Source organism: Apodemus sylvaticus, chromosome 11 (assembly GCF_947179515.1).
Source record: "Apodemus sylvaticus chromosome 11, mApoSyl1.1, whole genome shotgun sequence".
Taxonomy (NCBI): Eukaryota; Metazoa; Chordata; class Mammalia; order Rodentia; family Muridae; genus Apodemus; species Apodemus sylvaticus.
Window position 1 is genome coordinate 6,397,200 of NC_067482.1, and position 20,282 is coordinate 6,417,481.

The 20,282-nt window shown below is 43.2% G+C and overlaps 1 protein-coding gene across 4 annotated transcripts in view; it reads right to left on the minus strand.

Annotated features, from left to right (window-relative positions):
• Ptpn13 (protein tyrosine phosphatase non-receptor type 13) overlaps positions 1-20,282 on the minus strand; it is a 164,678-nt gene that overhangs the window by 73,654 nt on the left and 70,742 nt on the right. For all 4 annotated transcript variants that reach the window (XM_052198663.1, XM_052198664.1, XM_052198665.1 and 1 more), the window contains exons 7-10: positions 19,034-19,579; positions 6,449-6,544; positions 5,307-5,388; positions 1,230-1,449 (exon numbers count right to left, since the gene is read on the minus strand). In XM_052198663.1, the coding sequence (XP_052054623.1) occupies positions 1,230-1,449; positions 5,307-5,388; positions 6,449-6,544; positions 19,034-19,579 (944 nt within the window). The remainder of the gene's footprint in view (positions 1-1,229; positions 1,450-5,306; positions 5,389-6,448; positions 6,545-19,033; positions 19,580-20,282) is intronic.

A 20,282-nucleotide genomic window follows, 5' to 3' on the forward strand; every position in this document is an offset into this window, starting at 1 on the left:
CAGCTGGAGGGAGGGCTCAGCAGTTAGCACGGGCTGCTCCTTCAGGGGACCGCAGCTCAGTTTTCCTGTACTCACCTGGCAGCTCATAACCCTCTGATGCCCTAGTTCTAGGGACTCCACGTGGTATTTTGTCCTGTACAGGCCCTAGGCACCATGTGTGCGTGCATGCATAGACACATATACAAGGAAGACAATCACACACATAAAATGATGTTACTGATGGTGGTGGTAGAATTTTACAGAAACAGAGACTCAGTAAGTAAGGACTCTGCCTGGCTAGGCAGAGATGTGGAATGTACTGAAAACTCATTCCTGCTTCTAGAACGCCATAGCTCATCCCCTGCTCTGTAGGCTGATGGATTTCTTACTATAAGAAAGTAGCTTCCTGTTACGCTGAATAAAGCCAGTTGCCCTCAAGGATCATATGCATGTTACTCATATTTTCTTTTGAGATCCCCCCGCCCCCCCCCCCCCAGTGTTTCTCCTGAGATGGGTTTGCCCTGCTGCCCAGACAGTCTTCACACTGCTGGACCGTGGGCTTGCTTCAACATCTGAGGCTGAAAGGACAGGAAATACATGTACATTTCTTTTCGAAAGATATGATCTTGCTGTGGCGCCTAGGTTGGCCACGGAATTTCTATGTCACCCAGGCTAATCTCAAAGTCATGATCCCCCTGACTCAGTCTCCTGAGTGTAGAGTATAGGCACAGACAGCAATGTCCAGGCACACACATAAATCATAAAAGCAGTTAAGCCACTCTAAATCTACCTGATGATATTCTGAAATTGAAATAATGTAAGCAGCTATATGTTGATTTTAATATGGCACAAGACAGCTAATCCTAATTAGAACTAATTTGGCATCTTTAGGGTATCTATAGCAGCTTTTTATCACCATGTATTAATTATAAACGACAATGGGTTTCATCATTATATACATCCCTACATGTACCTAATGTAGACTGGCCAGAACCAGTCCATTACTCTCTTCTGCCCCTTCCCCAGCCTCAATCCTCTTCCCAACCAGTATTCCTTCTACGTTCTGATCTTTTTAAAAGCCTGTTCTTTGTGACCTGCTGAGTTTCGCGAGGGTCTCAGACAGGAACATGTGTGAGAGGCTGGCTATCTACCACATGACGAGTAGCTCATCTGTGGCTGCCCCACTGAGGAAAACCTACTGCCGATCATCAGAGAGCAAGCCTGGACACGGTGGGTGAGAGCGGCCTCACCCGGAGCTTCCTCTGGGTCATGGCTGTCTCCAGGGCCATTTCCCTCAGTGGGTCTCTAGAGATGTCAAGCATGGAAGCTTTAACTGTGTCCCCGGGATACAGGCTGAGCCGTGACTGTCGGAGAGCCATCCTGGCTTGCAGCTGCATCATTTCCTCCTCTTGTCGCCTTAGCATCATCTCCTGATTGATCAAGTTGCCTTCGAGGGATGTTTCATATTGTCTAGTGTAGAGAAAAGAGAAAAAGAAAGATGAAGTCTGGCAAAAAAGGAAAAAAATGGCTGTTTCAAGGCTATGATGAAGTAAGGGAAGTAACAGGAAGTGAGGCATGGGGAATATAAACTCTTATCATTTCCTAAAGACTGTTTGTTTTTGATTACTGTATATATTTGTGTACTTCAGTGAGTTTATGTAGACCTCATACGAGTACGAGTCTGTGGGGTCAAGAGTACTAGATCTGAACAGGTGGTTATGACTATGTGGGTCCTAGAACTGAACCTGAGCCAGTATTATACAGAATGGCATGATAAATGATAGAAAAGCATTTTATAAGTTATGTATCTATTTATATACATAATATTCATTATATTATATATATATTTGTCTAGTTCCTGATAAAATGATAATAATGTTTTGTAATTTCCTGACAGAAAAGAGTGATCAGAGAACTTTGTTCTGATATTTGGTCTTTGAATCTGGTTCCCATCATATCTCCTAGATGAAGAGAGGAGAGGAGGGGAAAGGAAAGAAAAGAAATAAATCCCACAATGTCCAGACCGATTGCCTATGGAATGAGACTTCCATAAACACCCCTAGTCCCTCCTGAGGAGCACCCCAGAGTCCTCAGAGGAACTGCCTTCCCTATAGTTCTTTCAGTCAGGGGCTGTTTTCTTCCTACAGATCTATGCCTTAAAGGTTAATGAAATTCTGCTTAGTTATTATATTTTCATCTGCGTGAGTACATGTGGTCATGTGGGTGAAGGTCAAAGGTCGGCCTCAGGTGTCATTCCTTTGTATACTGTCATGCACTGTTGGGCCCTGATTCCTTGGCCACCAGCCCTAGTGTCCTTTACTCATTTTGCTATGGGTATGATGCTTTTTCACTATCACAGGAAAGGTGACATGTCTCCCGCTCATTAATTAAGACTGCTACTGCTGTGATGGAACACTATGACCAAAGCCAGGTGGGAATAGTCTATCACTGAAGGAAGTCAGGACAGCAACTCACACAGGGCAGGAGCTGGAGGCAGGAGCTGATGCAGAGGCCATGGGGGTGCTGCTGACTGGCTTGCTCCCACGACTCGCTTACTCTACTTTCTTACAGATCCAAGGACGACCAGCCCAAGGATGGTACACCCACAATGGGCCGGGCCTTTCTCCATCAATCACTAATTAAGATAATGCGCTATAAGGCTTGTCTCCAGCCCAGTTTTAAGGAGGCATTTTCTTAACTGAGGTCCCTCTTCTCAGATGACTTTTGGCTTGTGCCAGCTGACAGAAAACTACCTCAGCACCTCTGCGTCTGAACACCCCCTCCCACTCCTGCACTTGAGTTTTACACTCAGTCGTCACCCCTTGAGTGACACCTGCTCTGATCACTTAGCACATAAAGTGGGATTCAGAAACCACTTTTTCTGACAAGCCTGCTGCCCGGCAGGGTGCAGTTTCCTTCTTCCCACTGGCTAGTCCTGTCTCTAGCAATCTCTTGGGTGAGCTGTGTTTGTGTGCAGTGCACAGCCCTGCCTCTGGTACCTGAGAGTATCTGCTATGTGGTGAATGGTCAGCAGGTGCCGAGTGAGTGAGTGAGTGAGGGAGGGAGGGACTATGATCCTGTGGTTTACCTCACCTGGAGTCACAAGCAGGAAGAACTTAACTCTATGCGTTGTAGATTGAATAATACATTTCATTAAACGGATTTCACTAACTAGAACTAATCAGTTTATCTCTTCCAAAGTGGATGCAAAACATTTCATTAAGAACTGAACCATCTGAGAGATAAAAAACAAAAACAAGCTCCAGATGTAGACAAGTATTTCACCACTGGGGAGTGAGTGTATTATCAGCTGATGGACTCAGGATAAAGGTCTGTTGCTATACCTAGGAGAGTCACAGTCACAGAGGTTCAAGGCAGCAGGCAAAGGCAATGGGCAACGTTGCTTCCTGAGCTAGGGCACAGGAAAAGGCTGAGAGGCCCTTAGAAGTGGCATCTTTTTAGTCACTAAAAGGCACTTTTGATAGCTCAGAGATTAGTCATCCTGGCCCCGCCTGACTCATGGTTTCCGGTTCGTGTCTTCCCAGCCCCACAGCAGAGACCAGCAGCACTCGCTGGCTTTGCCATTTCACTTTAGCTGAGGGGAATGGAAATTTTCTCATAAGGACGCATGCATGAAACACGTAAAAATACGGGGCTCCCCATAGGACAAATCAGGAGCTCCTGGCCGTGTGCTGACAGTGAGGGTGCCATCAGAAGGCTTGGCCCACACCCAGGAAAGCCCGCCCCTCCAGGAGCTTTGGCAGTGTTAGCTTTAGTCAGTCTGCACTTTTGTGTAGGGGGTGAAGTTTGTGAGACAGCATATCCACAGTGTAGGACCACCTTGTCCCAAACTTCTCTCCTCATTATTTATATCTATTTTGGTTGTTGTGAGCACCAGATAGTGCCTCTGTCTCCAAAGATAGTTGACCCTTAAAACAGGGGCTGACCAATTAAGGTGGCCCTAATGGTTACATTTCCTTACATAAAACTCAGAGTGTCAAAATTAAATCTCTCATGACTCATGGCTTTCAGAATCTTTATTGAGAAAACAGGCACAGTTTCCAAGATGACTTAATTGTTTTGAAGAAATGTATCCTTCCTTAAGTAACGGGCTGGAATCTGAGTTCATACACAATCTCAATGGTTTTTCTAGTTGCTATCTCTAGTCCTTCTTTTACTGAAGCTAAAGAGGGATAGCAACTATTTAGTTTTTCTAAATCAGACACATAGGAGGAAATTCTAAAAAGAAATTCTCCCCCAATTTAGCAGTGAGTGTAATGTAACTTAACACTAGCTTCTCACTGCTTGTCCCAATGCGGTGGTTTCATTGAGAAAGCGTGTAATATTGAGTATAGAACTATCTCTGCCTCCTACTCACCTTAAAATAATGAGTTCATCATAACAAAGTAGTAATTAAAATGCCATTATGTAAATAGAAAATTATTTTCTACAAAGAAAAAATATTACAGATAATTACAAGAAGTGAAGAAAAAATGTGAGCCATTAAGTAGTGACTTTTTAGTCTATAAGCTTCACTGTCTGAGCCATAGCCAGGAATAACTGCTTTAATCACACAGCTAGGATCACACGGTCTATTAATAGTTTACAGGTATGGACATTGTCTGGCATATTCATTAGCTAAGGGACAAATATTTGAAATTTTCCAGATGATTCTCCTATAATCAGAAGCATCTGCAGTGAACAGTGAGTTGAGAGTCTTCATGCTTTGGAAATATACTTTCAAGCCAATTTTGGATGTCAAGTGTATTTTACAAATTAGAGATCAGCATTCTGTGTTTGGGCAAGGCGACTGTGTCCATGTGACTGTGATATACAGTAATACACCTAGCACTTGTCTGAGTTTATTCAGTTTAAACACAGCAAAGTTTACATTACTGTGTCATAAGTACTCCAGATCTAGCCCAGACACTACCGTCTGATAAGATACTTGTGGAGTATTCCAGTAAGAAGCTAAGCACTACACAGCCAGAGAACCTCTGTAGCCAACCAGTGAGTGAATAGTTAACGCCTTACTTAATAGCTCACAAAGTATTAATCTATTCATTCAACACTTCACACTGAATACCTCAACCTGCCCCAGTCTTTCAAGGTTCAGATCAGTTATCCACATGTTAAAGACAAAGGTTTACTGTTTTCACAGTTTTTATTGACATGCCTTGACCCTGATTGTTATATCCATTCGCACTGACAATTTAAGAAGTCACATGCCAACTGTAATTAATGAGAACCAAACCAAACAAGGCAGAAGCAAACATAAGGAAAACCATCCACCGGAGACTAGCAACTAGTGCTTTCCAAAGCCATACCTCGGTCGTGACTGCACAGTTTCATCCACTCCGGGAAGACCACCGCTGGATTCAAACCTCTTGGAAGCTTCACTTTTTCTCACTAATTGTGAATAAAAATATAATAATGGTAGAAGTGACAAAAATGCAGAATCGATCTCATCTAAAGCTCAGGCACTTAGTGACAAGGGTAACTTGTTCAACTCACAATCACGTACACAAATGAATGACAGGGTATACAAGTCTTTTGAGGTTGGGTCATGTTAGTTTCTGCTGTTGTTGTATGGGTTTTTTTTTGTTTGTTTTTGAGACAGCGTTTCTCTATGTAGCCCTGGCAGTCCTGATCTCTGTGTAGTCCAGGCTGGCTTTGAACTTACAGAGATCTGTTTGCCTCTGCCTCCCCAGAACTAGGATTAAAGCTGTATGCCACCATACCAGGCTAGTCATGGTAAGTTTTAAAGACAGTGACTTCCTTCCTATAAGATGAAATGTTATCACTGTTCTACGAAACTTTTATTATGATAGAACACTTTTAAAAGGAAACATTTTGCAGTCTTAACATTTTGACAACTTTCGTTTAAATTGTGTTTTTGTTGTTGTCTTTTTCTTTTTCTTTTTTTAAACAAAATCTCATTCATTTATTTTAGCAAGTAAGACCAAGGAGTCAGATGTTGGGGTGACAGCTTGCTCGCTCAGAGAGGCAGAGAAAGTACCCAGATGACCTTCTTCCTCAACTGATGCTCCAGCAGCCATGGCATACAAACAACCAAAGTACAAAAAGAAAAGACTTCCTCCAAACTGAATGTCCCTCCCTTCTACTTCCTGTGTGGCTCTCCATCATTCCTCCTGACTCTCTCTTACTCTCTGTGGTTTTTGTCCTAATAATCGTATGTTCACGCCCTGTCAATTGGGTGCTTGCTCTGCCTCTTGACCTATGGTTGACTTTATTTAATCCCGTTTACAATATTCAAGCAGAAAACTTTGGATTAAAGGTGTGTGCTAAGGCTAAGCCGCACCACAACTAAAAACCAGATTCTTCTAGTAAGTAACACAATCTCCAGGTTCACAGTATAATCAAATATTCTACAGCATCAAATAACATTAAAAAACAATAATAGTTCCTTCTTAAAAAGGATACTTTGCCTGCATCAGACATCTCTTACCTTGTCTGAAGTCTGATTCCGAGGAAATAATAGACGGGCTTTCACTGGAAGTACTAAAGATATCGCTGTGGTAAGTTTTGTATCTTCGAACTGGCTCTAAAAGAATTTTTAAAAATGAGAAAAGTTCATTAGCAATGCCACACCGTTTTTAAAAGAACATATTCAATCTTGGATGATTAGGATATTCACCACTCACTAGACTGACTATATCTGGAAAATGAGAAATGAGGCTCTAAAGTTAAGGAGCTCTGCATATGGGTGTGGGGGCATCTGTCCCAGTAAGTAGTTCACGAGCCCATCAACTCAGCCCCAAAACTGGGGGCTACAGTAACAGTGCATAAGGTGACTCTGCAAATTAAATGAATAAACACACTCTTAGGACAGTCTGGATGTTACAGGAGCAACATTCATGAGTTTTTAGAATACCACATGTAGTTTCCGGTTAGGAACTTACTATAAGAGATCAAACACCCAAGAGCACAGTCTAAGAGACTTTACCACGTGGGAGAGGTAAGTACAAAACTACACAAGGCAAGGCAGGATGTTCACCTCTCCAGAGGGAGGGGAGAGGAGTGAAGGCAGCCTCCTGCACAGATGTGTTCAGAGGGCGAGCCCTGCAAGGTGCACAGATGTGTTCAGAGGGCGAGCCCTGCAAGGGGCTAAAGGCCTGAGAGGCAAGCACGGACTAACACTGAACCTGCTTTAAAAAAAATACTTTTTTAATGTTTATTTTATGTTTATGAGTGTTTTGCCTGCATGCATATCTATGTACTATATGTGTGCCTGGCACCCTGAGAGTCTAGAAGAGGGTGTTAAATCCCCTGGGGCCAGAGTTATACTATCTGTAAACTGCCACTTAAGTGCTTAGAACTGAGTGAGGGTCCTCTGGAAGAGCAGCCACTGCTCTGAACTGCTGAGCCATCTCTCCAGCCCCACATCCTGCTTTCTACATATTTCTGTCTATCTCTCCTCATCCCCACTGTCCCTGTGAGCACTATCCAGTTAAGATCTGCCACATACCTGCTTCTTTGTCCTCACTGTCCCTTCACCTGTATCATCAAACCTGTTGCTGGGTAGCCCTTAGGCACTTCCTGGAAGTGCAGTGCATGCTGGGTACCGACCTTGTTCCTCTTATCTGAAGTGCGCCCCAACACCCCCCCCCCCCCCCGTGTCCTTTGATGTTTCAGATTTTCTTTATTCCTCTGTAAACTAAGCATGAGCTAGACATTTCCTTTGGCGTTAACTACCTGTTGCGCCTCCATCTCCACCATCTCCCTTACTAAGCCACTAGACTAGGTCTTTCACAGGAAAACAGATGAGCTTCCTCTTACATCCACAAATTCCCAGCGTGCAGCCAGCGCAGAGCTTTTTGAGTCAATGAATGAAAACAAGGGTTACGGAAGGGGACCTCTAAAAGAGTCAGTTTTCATTGCACAGACAGAATGGGGAGGTCAAAGGTCAGGACTGAGACGGCCATGGACATTGTTTCTGTACAATTGGTGGTTTGGAGGAGAGCGAGCCTTTTTGGCCCAGTGGACTGACTGACTCTTCATGTTCTCAGGTGGGCTCAAAAAGCCCATTTGTGAAGTTGCAGATGATTGTCAGAAAGACTGATGGGAAATGTGCCAGGGAAAGGAGAGGTGGGAACAACACAGGTGGGGGGGGGGGGCACAAAAAGAAAGCACATTCTTCTTAATAGAAATGGAGGGCAAGGGAAAAGGTAAAAATAAACAAGACATCTCAAGCTGCCGATGCCAGGAAATCCCCTGGTAATAAAGAGTTAGTCAGTCACATCCTGGGAGCGCAGCGCAGTGGCTAGAATCCTGATCCAGGGACATGTTATCCTGTGATTGTGAAGAGGGACAGCAAAATCCACGGAAAATCTTCATGTGGCCCTAAGGCTAGGGGCACAACTGTTAGTGAGGCTTAATCGTCTTGTTTGTGCTAGAAGGTGCTCAAGAGATGTTAAAGGAAAACAAAGTTAGCGAATAAGGCAGTGGTTAAATGGCACCACAGAGCCAGGTTGTGGAACCAGGAGTGAAATGCTAGGAATGAGAGAGGTGGGGATGGGCAGATAGACAGACAGACAGACAGACATAGACAGGGAAAAAAGAAACAAGCTTAAACAAAAGAGAGAAAAACAGAGGACTGGTCATAAACTAACTAAAAAAGAGTTTGTTCCTAGGACACTAGACATCTGAAGGACAAGGCATTCTATCGCTGATGAGTGCCCTGTCCAGCCTTGCATATGGTCAACACGTGTATTAAACGATGCTCTAATCAATGGAAAAAGTTTCAGAATGGAGAAGTATTTCCTGGTCCTCTGTAAATGGTGGTGTTCTACTACAGAGATTTTAAATTCTCTGGTTGAATAGGAATGTGATTTGAAAGGGCCACGGAGGAACAAGCAAAGCAAAACAAGACAGAGCCCAGTTTCAACAAAACCAAGTTTCACCTTATACGACTTTATATTTAATAACACAATAAGCTATGCATGTTAAACAGTTATGATAGAAGAACTACTTCATTCAAAGGCACCAGAGTCCTTTTCCTTTATCACTATCAACCTCTCGCACTGAAATCTTGTGGAATTTTCCAGGGAACTGTAACCTAATCATAAATCCAGAACTGTGAGTTTCAGGACAGCGAAACCAGCAAGGTGGAGGAGAGGACCCAGTCTGAGAGACAATGTAGTCCTGCTACCTCACAAAGCAAAGGAGGGAGGAGCCCTTAACCTGCTCAATAAACTGACTGGAGAGGGCTCTCACACTTAACACTATGCCTCAGAACAGAGCAGCTTCTCGAGCTATATAAAACAGCATATGAATTTACTGCTTCTGAGGTATTTCTGCAAAGTGGGTGTGACTGTAAGAAAACTCTGAGCTAAGTGAGTTCCATTTGCTGAGTCTTGTTTTGTGTCCATGTTTCCTTAAGTTTATGGTCTCTCCTCGTCTTTTCCTTCCAGCCACAGTTCCTTCTAGAAGACAAAAGCAACTCTGTTTAACCCTCCTGAAAACTTCTCATGAATGGATGATGCTCCCTTGATACGCATTTGTCCATAGACGAGTTCTCAGGACCACACTCAGGTAGGGGTGGGGGGCCTACCACGTAATGAATATGGCCGGAGGCCTGGCTCTCTAGAAACCCTCTAGATGACTACCTTTGTCTGATAGGGCAACTAGGGGAAAGGCAGCAAGTGATGTATTAGCTAAAATGGGGTGAATTCTGTGAGCTTCTTGTATTCTGAGTGTCATCAAGAGTGCTCTCAGGCACTTTTCATGTAATAAGGTGCTAGATGTAACTAGATTAAAATTCCCACACAATATTTTCTACTTAGCCATGCTTATAAGAAAAGATCTGTAATCAGATTAAAGCTCCAACCACAATGTACCACATGGTCACGCTCACGACGGGTAAAAAGCTTTAAGCACGCACTTTCCCTTTCTAAGTTAAATACTAATGTTAACCATTTCAGAAATGTAAAATTACACGTCCTTTGTCAAGGCCATCTTACTGGAATGGAGAAACCCACGCTCCACCTTACAGTCCACTTGGGCCACAACACTTCTTGGCTCTGTGATGATCTACATGCATACAAGTTTCAGGAGGCGGTGACTGCAAGATGCAGCTGTCACTCTCTGCTCTGGTCTGTAGCAGTCAGGCAGGACATACTTTTTGGTGATGGTTCCCTGGCATCATTGGACACTTTGTTTTTAAAAGACCCCAAAGCTACTAACATTTATCTTTGCCTCTCTTTTGGATATTTAAGACAGGGTCTCCCTTTACAGCCCTGGATGTCCTCAGACTTGCTGTGTAGACAGGCTGGCTACAAACTCACATGGGTACAGCTGCCTCAAAAGTGCTGGAAATAAAGGCATGTACCACTGCAACTGGAGGTGGTTTATGTCCATATCTCAATGTGTAATTCTTGCACTTTGGATTTGGTTCAGATCCTAGACTGTGGTATTAATTGGGTAATTAAGAAAAAAGCCTATTATAACATTTTTCAAACATATAGAAAAAACAACAATATAAATGTCATACACACATTGTTATGCAATGTAGATGCAATTGTAGATGCAATGGATCTACAATATACACATCTAAATATACACTTCATAAAATGCCCATGTCCCTACACCTTTACCATAGTTTTCCTGGTACAGTAGGGAAACTCCGCTCTTGTCATTATGACTGAAGGATGTGCTCACCTTTGGTGGATTAAGCTTCTATATCTCATTTGTTGGTTTATAACTTTTTATCTCCTATTAAATGTGCACCTTCAATAAAGCCTTCAATGAAGAAACTGGCATAGAAGGGTCTATTTACTATTTACTCTAAGCTCCACCCATGGAGGGAGGTTGTTTGTTTGTTTTTATGTGGATACATTGTTGCTGTCTTCAGACACACCAGAAGACAGCATTAGTTTCCATTATGGACGGTCGTGAGCCACCAGGTGGTTGGTGGGAATTGAACTCAGGACCTCTGGAAGAGCAGTCAGTGCTCTTAACTGCTGAGCCATCTCTTCTCCAACCCCACTATTTACTCTAGATTATCTCATTCTTCAGAGAACTTTATGGTTATGAGTGTGTAGTTTTCAGACATAGTAGATGAAGTTCTGGAAGTCATCACAGTGTCAAGAACAGTGAAAGGCACATGGTGAAATCAAAGTTACCAAACTGTGCTTGTCACACACACACACACACACCCACACACACACACACCCACACACACACACCAAAGTCATCTATACAGTAGGAAACACTGGAACAAACAGGCATTAAGCATGACTGAGAATTTTGGTTACGTTTTGTAACACTACATACAGTGCTTTTTCAAAAAGAAGTGTGTCCTGAACTCCTCACACCAGTTTAGCATAATAACGTTTTTACCCTTTACTTACGTACAGCTTCATGCTGTGAACAGAACTGACACCAACTCTACGGTCACACTGACTTCACTGACAGCAATTAACAGGCACATCTCATTCTTGACAGCCAAGATTCACAATTCCTGCTAGTGCAATAGCACACAAGATTCACAATTCCTGCTAGTGCAATAGCACACAAGATTCACAATTCCTGCTAGTGCAATAGCACACAAGATTCACAATTCCTGCTAGTGCAATAGCACACAAGATTCACAATTCCTGCTAGTGCAATAGCACACAAGATTCACAATTCCTGCTAGTGCAATAGCACACAAGATTCACAATTCCTGCTAGTGCAATAGCACACAAGATTCACAATTCCTGCTAGTGCAATAGCACACAAGATTCACAATTCCTGCTAGTGCAATAGCACACAAGATTCACAATTCCTGCTAGTGCAATAGCACACAAGATTCACAATTCCTGCTAGTGCAATAGCACACAAGATTCACAATTCCTGCTAGTGCAATAGCACACAAGATTCACAATTCCTGCTAGTGCAATAGCACACAAGATTCACAATTCCTGCTAGTGCAATAGCACACAAGATTCACAATTCCTGCTAGTGCAATAGCACACAAGATTCACAATTCCTGCTAGTGCAATAGCACACAAGATTCACAATTCCTGCTAGTGCAATAGCACACAAGATTCACAATTCCTGCTAGTGCAATAGCACACTTAGTGGCATTAAGTGCTCATGAACACTGTGGCTTAAAAGGTTAGGCATCACACTCTAAGTATGAAGATCTGCATGAGTCTGGGCGTACGCCAAGCTCCTTCAGTCAATCATTTTCATGTTAAATTAATCCAAGCCAGCACAAACCATAACCTAAAGGCAGCATTATATGCGGCACATGGTCAAGCTCCGACTACTGACATACAGAAGGTGCTGCTCCGCCAACTCCAGCAACAGGAACCCATGTTTAGCTTGGCATTCTTTTACCTTTAATACAGAGCTCAAATTACGATGTCAGCTTTAGAGACGATGGCAACAGTGACATCTAGTTCCTAAAAATTAAAGCCCCCTCTCTTTTAAAAGAAAAATGGCCCCAATATATGAAATACTTCAATTATCAAATAGCAGAGAAACACAGCTGCCCTGCTGGGTATTATGTGCTGGCCGAGCCTGTACTCAGGTGTCAGGAGTAACTTCTGGAGACCAGAGACTGTGCCTCTCATGCTCTCCAGGTCCCAGTCTTCTGCACCGTACTCTGCTCTGGTCAGTAGAGCATGCTCTAGCAGCCTTGTGATCACAAGGAATGCAAAACGTGGGGCTGGAGAGATGGCTCAGTGGTGAAGAACACTCACTGTTCTTCTGAAGGTCCCGAGTTCAAATCCCAGCAACCACATGGTAGCTCACAACCATTTGTAATGAGATCTGGTGCCCTCTTCTGGAGTGTCCGAAGACAGCTACAGTGTACTTACATATAATAAATAAATCTTAAGAAAAAGTGGGGGGGGGGTGCAAAACGTAACCTTGGAGATAAGTCTGACTGTATCAAGTAAAGGCGGATATATGAGTAACTGTGACGCAGACAACTCCCTGTGTAATAAGGTTACACAGTGGCAGGCATGGTAGAAGAAAACATTGTCTGGCTTCCCCAGAGGCTGGATCTGGGCAATGCCTTATTTTGTGACTCTAGGTCCTCATCCAGTGCCACCCAGGAGTCTCTGTTGTTCTTCCTCACTAGCCAGAGTATTTGACTTCAGTCTTAGAGTAGACAAAGAGAGGATTCTCACTACCTCTACAATTGACCAGAGAATATTAACTATATCCCATTTCTAACTAGCATCATGGTTATTATATTAAGTGTGTATTATCAAGTGTATGTCAGAAGTAACAACATATACCAGCGATACAGCTGGAATCAGGATAGATTTCTGAGGCTTACAAGTCAAGAAACAAATCCTTAAAAATAAATAAGTTTGGGGCTGGAGAGATGGCTCAGAGGTTAAGAGCACTGACTGCTCTTCCAGAGGTCCTGAGTTCAATTCCCAGCAACCACATGGTGGCTCACAAACATCTGTAATGGGATCTAATGCCCTCTTCTGTTGTGTCTGAGGACAGCCACAATGTACTCATATACATAAAATAAATACATAAGTTAAAAAAAAATAAGTTCAATTAAATGAATATGGATCACCGTCCTCAACTGAGGGATAAGAGAAATATTATCGAACTAAGCAATGCCTAGAACATTTGAGAGTCTGAAGGATGGAGGCATGAAAATGCAAAATAGTCCCATAAGGCTGTTAGGTAGACGGAAGGGACTTTCTCATATTGTACATATGCAGAAAGAAAAGAAAAGGCAGACAGTGTGAGAATGGGGACAAAGCCTGAAGAATGTTTTTTTTTTTTTTTTTAAATTTGGTTTTTTCGAGACAGGGTTTCCCTGTATAGCCCTGGCTGTCCTGGAGCTCACTCTGTAGACCAGGCTGGCCTCGAACTCAGAAATCCGCCTGCCTCTGCCTCCCAGAGTGCTGGGATTACAGGCGTGCGCCACCACCGCCCTTTTTTGTTGTTGTTGTTTTGTTTGGTTTTTTTTTTGTTTGGTTTTTTGGATTTGGTTTTTCGAGACAGGGTTCTCTGTATAGCCCTGGCTGTCCTGGAACTCACTCTGAAGACCAGGCTGGCCTCGAACTCAGAAATCCACCTGCCTCTGCCTCCCAGAGTCCTGGGATTACAGGCGTGCGCCACCACCGCCCGGCTAAGCCTGAAGAATGGGCGAAGGGGTGGGGGGAAGAGAAGGGGAAAGGGGAGAGGGAAAGAGGGAGAGAAGGAAAGAGAGAGGTATACGGAGGGGAGGGAGGAGGGAAGGGAGAGAGGGAGAGGGAGGGGCAGGGACGACGATAGCCTCTGCCTATGACAGAACACTACTCAAGGGACAGAGGGACTTGGAAGAAATGAAACAACTTGCAGATTAAAACTGCTGGACCTCAGCTGGTATACTGCTGAGTTCACCTAAACTGTACAGCAAGTTAGAGGCTGGCTCGGTCTCAAAGAAAACAAAGAAAAACCCCGAATGGAACAAAGCAAACAAACACACACACTGCGAGATCTCATATATTGTGATAAACTGTTGCTAGCTTCCTTATCAATCTCCTGTAGTGAAGAATCCACTAGGAATGGTAATTACAACACGAGAGATGTTTGTCAGGGAGTCCTAGTGACAACCAGACAATGTCACAGCTATTAAGACCAAGTTCAGAAAGTAGAAATAAAAACATTAGGGTTCTATGGAAGAAAGACCAAAGAAGCAGCCTTCTGCTGAACTGAAGACGTGAGCCTGGGGCGGGAGGCCAGACGCTCCAGCAGCAGAGCCATGTGGCAGCTCACAACTGCCTTGGACCTTGGCTTCAGAAGATCTGACAGACGTTTCTGGCCTCAGTAGGCACTGCAAACATGTGCTACAAACACATACATGCTGACAAAACAAGCATCAAGATAAATAAAGCTTAAAAACGCTTTATGTGTGTTCTATGTGTGTAGGTGTTTTATGTGCATGTGAATCTGTGCATCACGCACATGCATGTCCACGAAGTAAAAGATGGCGTCAGATCCCCTGTAACGGGAGCTGCATTTGTATGTCACCATGTGCGCATCTGGGAACGAACCCAGGTCCTCTGGAGGACCAGCATGTACTGAGCCACCTCCCCAGTTCACCCTTTTAAAAAGTGAAATTAACAGTAAAGAAAAGAACGTGCCATCAAAGTTAAAACTGTTTTTCATCACAGAAACCTGCTCCTTCCGTCTGGCCTTCTGTAGAGAGCTATCTGAAAGCTTAAGTGTTGGCCTAACAGTGATAACTTATCATCTTTAAGCTTTGACTATAACGTCATAGATCTTGTTTGAGTCTGACGTTCTCACTGTTCCCAGAGAAGATGGGTCCCAGTGTCGACGGCTCCTTCTGACAGGTCCCCTCCTCGCTGCTTCAGCTGCAGGACCAGCCCTGATGTTCCTCCATGGCAGCCCCTCATGGAATACCCATGACAGGGGAGGAAGGCCACCATGGGGTCTCAACCCTGGTACGGGGGGGGGGGGGGGAAGTTTGCAGACAACACCCAGTCTCCTTCCCACCCTTTTTCCCAGTGCTCTCCTGTTCCATTATATTAAAATGTATAGACTTTTGGAGAGACAGTCGATTGTTAGGTGGTTAGTTCAGTGTCCAAGTTCTCAGGCAGTAACAACCCTAACACTGTATCTGGTCTCTCCCTGAACTCTGAATGAGCGATGCAAGACTCCTAACACCAGGTTCAAGAGACCCAGACTCAAAACAGGTTGACTGTAAAAAGTGCATCATGTATCTCTGCAAGTCATTTGTATTTATTCATCTGTATGAGCCTTGGGCAATGAGCTGAGATCACACACACCCAGACTTTTTGCAGGTGCAAACTCCAGGAGCAAGATGAATGGTCAACATCAGCTGAGCTGCTCCAGAGCTGACTGAGTGTAAAGACACCTTTCGGGAGGACCGGTCTGCACCAGAGAAGCCCTGCAGTTGAGGAGTCCTGTGTGGACTCTTGCTTCGGCGATCCTCCGTGCAACACCAACAGAACAAATTGAATGTGGCCATTTCATTTCATCTAGGCTGTTTAAAATCGTTTTTATGTTTATGCTTCAATCATTTAAGTCAATTTTCTTCGGGGATGCTAGGATCAAACTTAAGGTTTGTGTGGTACACCACTATATCCCCAGCCCAGGACTTTTTTTTTTTTTTAAAGTGATAACCATAGAAAGTCTCTAGCCAGAACTGTTGAATAACCATCCTCCAGTTCCGGAACTGTGAAAATCCATGAGAGGAAATAACCACCCTCTAACTGACAGAAATTCAGTCATCAGTCAGATGTAGGATGCTGAGTTATGCTATTAAAACCCAAAACAGTGTTTGAGTAAAGATGTACTCTAAGACGTCACCTAATCCTAAAATTACCGAAATCCATTAGCAGCTGTCAGTCTCAAGATCACAAAAGACAGAATAGAGTATTTTAAAATGCCCTAAAATATGAATCTTTACAGAAGAAATACACAAATATACTGTGTACACTATCAGCACAGACTGTTCTGCCTGGCTTATCGCACATAAAGCCCCCATTTTCATGGGAATTCAGTGAGACGAACAGGATTCACTTCCGTTCTCCTGTCTTTGTACACTAGTTAAAACATCCGCTGCACCCGCCTGCCTAGCTTGTGTCCATTACCTCATCTGCAGAGAAACAGCACAGCGGAAAACCAGTCAGGCCCAAACCAAAGACTAGTCAGGGTTCTTGCTTTTGAATTCTATGCCTCAAATGTTCCCACACACAAGGAGCTACTAAAGCAAGCGTGAGTTACTGCTACTTCCAAATGTAATAAAGGCTTATTTAGGATGATGTAAGTATCTGTACAACAAACCCATAGTCTCAAGTTTTGTTTATTAGGTTTTTAAATATCTTCTGGAAAAACACAGGCAGGTTTTTAGTGACAGCCAATGGTTTTGGAATATTCACAGTAGAAAGATTCAGAATGGAAAATATCTAGTTATTAAACAATTCAAAGCATGATGTAATTTTAAAAAAGAAAGCTTTTCCTTTTTGCTTATATCATCTAACAAACATAAAATTTCAAGATCTGGGTAGGATGTATAATCTAGTTATATGTTTTTATAGGTAGTTATATGAATAAATAAGACTTAAAATACTATATATTACTTTCAATGAAATACCTCTTTGAACTCAAGATGGTTTATCTGAGTTCTATTAAAGCATGACACTACTTTATGAGACAAATAGATCACATGCTCTATATATTTTATTATAAGTAGTCAAACTAAAAGTTAGTTATTCAAACAAAATACATTATGCTGACAACCATAATACAGTTTAAAATTTCCCATGCTATTAATATTTGATCTCTTTAACTCTCAAACCAAGGTTCAAATATAAACTCTCTGAGTTAAAGAAAATACTGCAATATCTTTTACTAAAACAGCACACGCTTCAATGTAAGCAGCAGAAGAACAAGCCTTTAGCAATCCGTGGGATGACTGCACTGAGCCGCCTGCCTGAGATGGTTATGGTGGGGGGGACATGGGCAGCTCATTGGTCAGGTGTTTGCTGTGCACACATGAGGACCTGAGCTTGGTCTCCAGCACCACGTAAAAGCCAGGCTTAGTTTATAATCCTCGCACTGCGTGTGGGCGAGGGGGCCTTGGCATGGGGCAGGAGGGAGGACATGCAGACCCTTGGGTCTTGCTCTTTAGATAGAATGCCTTGAATCTAGTGAGAAGCTGTCTCAGAAAACACGGTGGTGGCTGGAGATGGCTCAGGAGCTATGGGAACATACTTTCTCCCAAGGAACCAGGTGGGCTCTAGGCCCCTATGTAATGGCTCCCAGCTCTGGGGGATCTGATGTCGTTGGCCTCTCTGAGTACTGCATTCAAATTTACAATACCCACACTCCCCACACATGCACAAAGCTAAGAATCAAGGTCTCTTTTTTGAGAAAAGGTAACTAGTTCCTGAGGAACAACACCCAAGGCTATCTCTGGCCTCCAGATACACACAAATACAGATACTTCTGCACACACATGAACACACATCCTCTGCACACACAGAAGACAACTGTGTCCTTAAGTATGGTACTCCTTACTCTAAGTAGAAAGCATTATAAAGTGCTTTTCAAAGGACTATGACAAAGGACAATACAGTTATGACTAAGAAACAGGGAAGTTACAAAGCTTTCATCCTCAAATACATTCAGGATTTGGCCAGCTTGATCTATATGAGTTCCAGGGCAGGAGTGACTGTGTTACCTGTGTGTGAACATGACTTTATTTAACTCAATGCATTGAATTTTTTTTTTTTTTTTTTGGTTATGTGACTCGGATATTTTGGAAACAGCTTTAACACAGAATGGTAAGAATTTAACATGTGCTGAGCATGGTGGTGCACACCTTGAATATCAGCACTGGTGAGACAGAGGCAAGCTTATTTCCGAGTTCCAGGCTAGCCAAAGGGACACATTGAGACATTGCAATCTAACTTATAAAGTTGATCTTATGTGCTTCAAATTAAAAATGTGATGAATGACATGTTTAATAGAGTCACCTTCATTATCTAATTAATCTATTTTTGCTATGTCCATTTTAAAGGTGGCATAACTCAGATTGGGGACAATCACTCAACCTATAGACATGAAAAGTCTAAACTGGCTTTATTTAAATCTACACACATAGATGCCATGCTTTTAGAAATGTAGACCCCGCAGGTCAGTTCATACCAGCTGTGCCTGTCCTCACACTGTGTGCCCCGTCCTCACACTGTGCAGCCTGTCCTTGTTTAGAAGCTGGTGGTTTGGAGCCCACCTGGTGCATAGCTCGCTCGCCCTGACGGCTGGATCTCATCCATAGCGTCTCAGCACCAGGAGTCTCCAAAGAGACAGCACATACTCTGCCAGACCCTTGAGGAGCTCAGATTTAAAAGTGCACTGAGATGTGCCTGGGAGCATCCTGCCGAGAAACTCTGTAGCACTCTGACAAGAGTTTTAATCAGAGAGTGGACAGAAATGGGCAGGACTCAATGGGACCCAGATGCAAAGGCCATGGAAATTAGAGTGTTGGAATGTTTTAATATTTCAATTCATTTCTCTCTCAGACAAACAGAGAATTACTAACCTTCTACATTCATGGCTTCTCTCAGAACCTGAAGTTTCTTTTGTTTCTCTCGAATTCGGTCCAAAGCACTTGATACGGCGGAGGAGGTCGGCAGGTCTCGGGTGTGGGTGGCTGGCTCCACCTTCTGAGGGCTGAAGGTATCCAAGGCAATGCTGCCATCAGAGTACCTTCCTTCTCTCCTTCTAGGAGTGATCGATGTCCGACCTGTCACTGTCTCAAGGTCACAGTGCTGGTACCGGCCAGTTTCTCCAGAAACATCTCTGTCAACCGCACAAAGCAAGTCCATGGACGAAGCCCAGGTCTTCTTCTTAGAAAGTACATCAATTTGTGGACTACTAGTTTTGAACTGGTAGGGGGAAGAGAAAGTCTCAGCATCTTCATGCCTGGAATTATTATCAGATGGAGTTTCCTTGGAATAATCCTGCTCATCTTGTGTGTCTCTGATGGACAGAAATCCCATAGACTTACTCAGCCCTTTGTTAAGAAAGGTCTGCTGAGAGAGTGGAGCCTTGTGCATGTCTAGTGCATCAGAGGTGGAGCTTCTTCCTGGAATGATAAGAATCTATCATGTATGCACAGAATCTTTAGAAAATCAGCTGGTATGTAACCCACTGCTGATAATGAAAGTGCTGTCAGCTCCCCAAAGACACAGTGGAGGATGGGAGGGAGACGACCTCAGGGATGCTGAGGGTGGAAACATGCGCACCCCCCCCCCCCAGCACATGCATTCCCGAGGTCAGCGCCTCTTTCTGCTGTGATTTGGGTGATAGTGGGGATCGAACCCAAGCCCTTGTACATGCAAGAACTGAGCCTCTGAGCTATACCTGCATCATGTCTCCTAAGAGACAATGCAAGTGATAGTGAAATATATTCCTTTTGGGTAATATTATTTGTATCATCAAAGGGAAACGATTTGGTTTAAAATGAAGATGTTAATGGCAGCAACTTTTGTAGAACAGCAATTACCTACAGAATGATTTAGGATAATATAATGCCTAAAGAACGCTCTTCTGAATACTTAAACACGTGTTTCCAAAGTAAAAAGCCTGATGTATTCTGATCTTTTAAATAGATATGTTTATTGAAAAACAGAATTGTTTCTATTCTGCATAGGAAGAAAACTGTAAAGTATGGAATTATTAAGTTCAAAATTATACAATAACTACATATGTTTTTAGAAAACATTACTATGTCTAAAACCCAGATCATTTCCATTGAAATTGTTACAGAAATACAGTATTTCATGACA